A 7,500-nucleotide genomic window follows, 5' to 3' on the forward strand; every position below is an offset into this window, starting at 1 on the left:
TCTTACTGATAGGTTTTATAATTCATAAAATAAGCCCTTTCACCTTGCCTTCTTGTCTTTAACCCTTTCCCGACGGGTAGTATTCATAGTGGCCCGGGCCCTGCTGCCGGGGGCTCATATTGTCACCCTAGCATGCGCGACCGCTCATGCCCAATACCAGCATTCCTTGCCTTTTCTTCGTAATACTAAGAACCTATGTTGTATTTTCAGTATTATTATTTTCTAAGGTCTCTATTTGCCATATTTCCTGATAAATCAAGACTGTAGGATATTTTTGTTGTTATATAGATTTTATAGTTTATTATTATTTGCTCTATAGTCTGAATAAAATAAGCAGTGTGTGGTATCATGGAGTTGAAACCGTAGGTTTTGTTGTATTTTTTTTTTTTTTTTTTTTTTTAAGTTATTTTATAAGATAAATTTTAGTTTCAACAGGTTTATATTATAACTTCCATATAGATATAATTTTACGTTCAGTGTTTTTATAAATACGTGATTTATTTATTATTATTTTTTTTAAATTAATTAATTTAGTTTTTTAACCAAAATACATATTGGTATTTTCACGTGGTTTTACATCATCACTTCGTGAATACTATAAAATATCTATGGCCAATGTAGTCGATTACCGACGTAATTTTTTTTTATGCTAACCTCGGAAGCCCGAGAAGCCTTTATGAAATGCATTGTATAGGAAAAATGAGAAAAATTGTTAAAAACTACTTAATCACATTTTCAATGGAAAAAAACAAAAACAAATATTTTGCCGTAATTATATATATAAAAAAAAAATTCATATATTGACTGAGCAGGTTACTGGAGTACCCACATAAGCATTTAAACTGAAATAACTAATAATATAATACTTACCTTTTTCAGCTTCAAGGCTGCTACAACTGCTGGGCGGCGTTCCATCTGAGCTGCCAAACGCTGGTTTTTTCTTGATGCTTGGGCCTGCTGCCGCCTCTCTTCTAGTCCTGCTACTGACTGTCCTTGTCCCGTTGGCTTCTCCTGTCGCAGCACCGTGAATCTGCGGCGGGACCAGTCTGGCGGTCACTGATGAGTCATTACTAGTAGCGGAGGAATATGGTGACCCGAGGATGAGGAGCTTGCCCTCCTCTAGACTGGTTGTGTGGGTTCTTTCCTTTCTCCTCAGTCACATTCCTGTATTTTATCCCCTCTCATGCATCTTGTGTGCCTACACATGCAGCCCTCTAGGTGCCATCCTCTATGTACATAAAACCCAGCAGCCACAGGTGCCACAATACCAAAAAAATAACTAGGACACACTGAATAAACTCTAAAAAAATTCCCAATCCACAGCTATTGTTACAGTCTGACTTTTTAAACTTGTGGTTTCTTGAGGAGCACTTCATATTTCTCCAATTTCATATCTTTTTTATTATCTTATGTTGTAGCCCTTTGCCATTTAGTTTGCTTTAGCAAGCATGTGTGTTAGAGCCCTTCATTTTGTTCTAATGCCTTCTTGTTCCAGGCATATTTACTGCTTTTCTGAGAAAAAATTTCAGTAATGCTGGTCTTGAACTTCTCTTGAGCTTCACTCTGAAATAAACAAATTATTCTTCCCAAAATAATACTGGTTTCCATCTGTTACTAGAAAAGAAGTGGTGGTAGTGGTGGCAGTAAAGGAGAGAAAGTACATAAATAAAATAACTGATAACTCCTTGATAATATCTAAATAATTATATGTAATAATAAAGCAAATGCAGGGTAGTATTGCTACCAACTAGCATTCAGATTCCTAGCTGGTTAAATAAAAAAATCTGTCAGGTCTAGCACCAAACCAAAACTAATGCAACCCCCGAGGCCTGTCACAGGATTGAGCTTCTTGATTAACAAACTGCATCTACTTTGATTTTCCTATAAAGTAGTTATGAGCAAACTAGTACTTGCACCGCCATTCCCATTTTCCCACCAATAAGCTACACACACCATTTTGGCATAGTAAGTCTTGCTCTTGTGAAGATGTAAAATAGCTCATCATATAATTCATATCAGTCAAAACAAAGATGAGGCATTGACCTCACACAGAAAGAAATGCATTAAGATGTTGGAGTTAGACTACATTCTTCACCTTACAAAACTTAATGTCTGATGAGTCCAGTCCAACTCAAAATGACACAACATATTGTTTATTTCATACTGTGGCTGTTTCCCTTTACCCTTGCACAAAAATGGATTCTGTTGCAAAAACCCATTACAATTAAGAAACAATTTATTATCTAACTAATCTCTTAATTTTGATAAAAGGTGTGAATTCTGGGTAAGAAATACTTGAATTTCTAAACATGATATTTGAACTCCTAGCTATCTGGCAAAAAATAATGTTCTGGAAACAGACCTTTCCCCTCTGGATGGCAAATTTTGTTTCATGTTTATTCTTTGTATTAACTTGTTATCCATACAGATTTTTATTGGTTTCCATTGTTCTTTACTAGATTTCAAACATTTTCTTTATTTGTATTTTACAAACAACTACTGACAAATTGAAAACCTATCGGCACAAAGGAAATATTCCACACAAAAAAAGACCATAAATGAATAGAATTAGTAGATGCTAATTCTATTCATTTATGGTCATGCGTGCAGAGTTCAGTAATTATTCAGTAGCTGAATAATTATTTTAAACTACTTTGTATGAACTTAAAAATCAAAGAATTAGGAAACAAATAATAAAAATCACAAAATTTAATTTTCTTTTTAGTAGTGTGAACCTGATGTGTAAAAAAGGCAAAAACATTTCATAGACCACTTTTAAGGAAAGGCTTAAAACAGTTGTAAATCTTTAGCTAGAAATATTTTGTCGACATTCAACTACAGCTTGTGAAAGTCTTCCAAAACAAGAAGAAAAAGATTAATTGATTCTAGCCTTGTCCACAGATTTTTGGCAATCATATATCTTAAACACCAATGGAAACTTGTTACATGAAGAACAATAAAAGAAAAAATATAAAGTATTTCTTAAAGCTTTTTAGTTGCATTGTGCAGCATATACTGTTCCAAATTACAGCTGTGTGAAGCAGAATTAGATCAACATTATTGCAAACTATTATCTACAAACTTATACCCTCCCTTCTATCTACACCCATCTACCCTAATGATTCCATTAAATAGCTATTATAATACATTTCTTACAAAAATACTCTTTTGTATGTAGTGTCCATCTCCTTGTGATGTGAATGACAAAAAATACTACGGAGAACCTCATATGAAAGATGACTACAAGGAATGTCAACAATGGCAATACAAAATAAATTTACCTGTAAATACAAGTTTTTTGTCCTTACATTCAACAACTTAAACAACTTAAAATCTGAGAGTCTGGAGGTATCTGGCTCATGCTGTTGAGCAGTTAAATTTATATTCATTTTCTTTTCTTGATTAACTTCCATGGTTTAAATAAAACATAAAACTCAATCTAGCCATTCAATAGAAAACATTAAGCAATTAGATCTATACAGTAAATAATATTACCACACATAAATCACACCTTTCAAACAATTAGAGGAAAATAAGCAAACCAAACACAAACATAGAAATACTTCTGCCATCTTGCTTTGCTTTAATTTGTTAACTGTAAGTAATGTAGGAAGACTTGTCATGGTCAGTAAAAACTGGAATAACTGGGCACAAATATACTACTCAATAATAAAATTGGATTTCAAGTTATTGATTTGATTACATTATTGAAGATAAGGTTTGTCCAATACTAAATACAAACACAGAATGCAATGAATAACATGAATACAGTAGCAGACTGTGATCCTACACCCTAAATCCAACTGGAGGGGAGGAGGAGGAGGAGGAGGAGGAGGAGGAGGAGGAGGAAGACAACAACAAAGATGAGACAGAAGACAAAAGAAAGAAAAAAATGGGAGAAGGGGAAGAGGAAAGAAGAAAGGAAGAGAGAGATGAGGGGGGAGGAGAAAGAGGGGGAGAAAGAACAGGAAGAGGAGGAGGAGGGGAATGGGAAGATGGAAGAGGAGGAGGATGTGGATAGGAAGGAAGAAGAGGAGGAATGGGATAGGAAAGAAGAAGAGGAGGAATGGGATAGGAAGGAAGAAGAGGAAAAGGGGGATAGGAAGGAAGGATGATGATAATGAGACTCTAAAACCACACTTAAAATGCTGCTCCACATTCCTAGAGGACATGGTCACCTTAACCCGTTATTGCTGGTTCACGTGTAGACACGTCATAGAAAACAGGTCTTTCAGCAAGGTAAGCTTGTACGTGCGGCGACGCGCCAGAGCGAGTGGAGCGGGACGTTTGGCTTCACGCAGCGGACTCCCGCGCCCACTGTCTGGCCGTTGCCAGATATCACTAGAGTTTTATTAATTCTTATGCCCGGGAATAACGGGTTAAAATTTCTGAAACCACTAACTTCTATGGTCTACAATACTTACAGTCTCACCTAGACATGCATATAAAACACTTCTCTCTCACTCACTCACTCAAACACACACACACACACTGATATTGGGAGACAGAGAGAGAGGGGGGTGAGAGGGGCAAAGTAGAGAAAGAAAGCAGAGGAGAGTAGACAGACAGACAGGCATGATTCTGAGAGAGAGAGAGAAGGAGAGAGAGAGAGAGAGGGAGAGGGAGAGAGAGAGAGAGAGAGAGAGAGAGAGAGAGAGAGAGAGAGAGAGAGAGAGAGAGAGAGAGAGAGAGAGAGAGAGAGAGAGAGAGAGAGAGAGAGAGAACACAGTATCTTCCTGGCAGCATTGAGTTATGTCAATCACTGTCTCACACTCGTCTTACACACACAGTCACGTCTATTAATAATTTAACGGGGCAAATTGTTAAAAGATTTATGAACTATTAATGGATAAAATTATCTAAATTTATTGAATGAGTGGTCAAATGATTAGTGTAAAGTGCAAACATTGACACATTCTTTACCTACCTACTGATGTCAGTTCACATACCAAAACCTTTTAAATATTCAGTCATAAAAGTAACATGAATCCACCATTTACCTTTTTATCAATTATACATGTACAAGGAAATCTCCATTTACCACTCCTCTTCATATTACAAATTACCTCTTTTACTCATTTCTTCAAAATGACGATCTTCATGTTCCTCTTCGCTCTGCTCATTACTAATCTCCTGATGCTATCTTTCAATCCAGTATTTGGGCTGGTCTTTTCAGCATTCTTTGGGCTATAATCTGGGAGAGGTCCCATCTACTTTGATTATCCTTCTGCTTTTCAGAAGTGTTATTAATAAAATCTTTATGGCAAGGCTTAAAATAAAACTGCATGGCTCCTAATAACCACATGTCTGTAAATATTCAGACAACCCACTCAGTCCTTCAGAGGAGGCTTGGCTTTTGTGCCCAACACAGAGAATCTTGTGGTTATCCATCTACATGGATAAATACTGACCAACTCCCTTAATAGAGTCTGGCATTTGGATAGTGAAACTCATTCATTGAATGTCCTGTGGCTCAGTCCACACATCCAAAGCAAAAGTAGGTATCTGAATACCCAAGTCTTCTGCTGAGCTCTGCACTCCCATGACCACTTCTCAATGTGTCTAGGGCATCAAAAGCTAAATGGAGTCTTTGCTCCCTCTTTCCTCAGTTACTAGTACTGTAATATGTAAGTACTCAGCCTTCAGATTATCTCAAGACTGGACTACCTGGGCCATTCACTGTTCATCTGCCATTTTCCAAGTTCTAAGAACTCTTTTATGTATCTTACAAGTTTTGATGATTCTCCTTCACGCTGCTTGATGGTGAGAATACAAAGAACAGAAAGAACTGCCATTCTCCCTGTGGCTGTGGCTTTTAGCACTGGTTTAACAATTAATAACATTGTCAAGACAAACAAGAAAGAGCACAGGAGGACCTTCAGCTTTCTTTAATAAGCTTTGCAAGGGCCTCCTGCATGTGACACCTGCGGTTTGTATTTGTTGTAATGCTGCACACTTTCTTTCATAAGTAGTGCAGCCAAAAAGGCCTATTGCACTACTTCAAGCTACAATTAAAAGAGGCCCTATACAAGATCAAGCTTTATCAGTGAAGATGTCTACAGTTATCAGAAAACAACAATTAAATGGGCCATAAGAACATTTGTTTTGGGAACTGTCAAAGATTTTCAGCTTTCTTTGATAAGCTGAAACATTTGTGAAGTGTGGGCTTTTGAGAGGGGAAATGGGAGGATAAAGAAACTGCCAAAATTGGCATCAACTTTTCCAGTTGAAAGACTAGTCAACCAAATGCGTTGGTTAGGTTGTAAGGCCTCACCGGTCGTTCAGGGACATCCGTGTTGTTGATTTTAAAATTATCTTGCCGACCGACATCTGAAATTATAACAAATATTGGAAATTAATGCATATTCAAAAGGGTAAATCAGTTTATGAATTGAGTATGAATAGAATAGTACTTAGATTAAAATCATTTTCAAATAAATGGTTTTATTTTTGTTAAATCCCAATCATATCAATTTTTCTTCTACTTACTTATTTTTATTTATTTCAGAGAGAGAGAGAGAGAGAGAGAGAATGAGTATGAGTGAGTAATTACTTTTTGCTTGATTGACGCACAATAAGCAAAAGCAATTTTCGAATGTGAAAATGGGTTTCTTAACCCAATGCCATCAGACATGGTATGTAAGTACGTCATGCCCACTATGAATTTACTTTATTAATTGTTTTTACACATAGATGAATACACTTGTACTAAGTCACCAATGAACCAATTACGAGTACTGCCTAACTCGCCTGTTTACCCTTTTCCTTGATTTACTAAAATATTTTACGTTATCTTATTTTGCTGTTACTAATGTTTATAACATTCGAGTAATTATAATGTCTATAATAAAAATAATACCACAGATATTTACAGCATTAGTGTGTGTGTGTGTGTATATATATTTTGCCCACCAATTCAAGGAAAAGTACAATGAGTTAAGGTCACAAAGGCTACTAATTGACTCCTTTGTGGGTAAGCTCTATCAGAGCCATCTATATACAGAGACACACTCTCTCTCTCTCTCTCTCTCTCTCTTTCTCTCACACACACACACACACACACACACACACACACACACACACACACACACACACACACACACACACACACAAAAAGAGCAAAGCATTTTTCCGGTGACACTGGATTAACTTTCCTAATGACCTTATCAAATTTATGCATAAAATGTTATTAATTGATTGATTGCACATACAAATTTTACAAAGAAAGAAAGAAAGAAATAGTACCGTGTCAAACCATCTACGCAGATGTCACCCTCAATGAGAAACTTTCAATAAATTTTAGTAACAGAGCTTGCAAACCTTAGTGATGATTACCATCAAATATAGTAAGAGATCAATACTCATACATGCTAATAAAATATAAGATAGATTTTATTTACCTCTGCCAGTGCACCAAATACTTTGGAGGCTGTGGTGGACACTTCATGCTGCACAGCTTAAAATTATTACTGATCCTACATAAATATGAGTACTTTTAGT

At 36.2% G+C, this 7,500-nt stretch overlaps 1 protein-coding gene across 1 annotated transcript in view; it reads right to left on the reverse strand.

Annotated features, from left to right (window-relative positions):
• The window catches only part of LOC119576220 (chromatin target of PRMT1 protein-like), a 12,360-nt gene that overhangs the window by 2,623 nt on the left and 2,237 nt on the right, over positions 1–7,500 (reverse strand). The window contains exons 2-3 of the mRNA XM_037923814.1: positions 6,275–6,330; positions 871–1,030 (exon numbers count right to left, since the gene is read on the reverse strand). Of these exons, the coding sequence (XP_037779742.1) occupies positions 871–1,030; positions 6,275–6,330 (216 nt within the window). The remainder of the gene's footprint in view (positions 1–870; positions 1,031–6,274; positions 6,331–7,500) is intronic.

The sequence above is a fragment of the Penaeus monodon genome, chromosome 8 (genome assembly GCF_015228065.2).
Source record: "Penaeus monodon isolate SGIC_2016 chromosome 8, NSTDA_Pmon_1, whole genome shotgun sequence".
NCBI classification, from domain to species: domain Eukaryota; kingdom Metazoa; phylum Arthropoda; class Malacostraca; order Decapoda; family Penaeidae; genus Penaeus; species Penaeus monodon.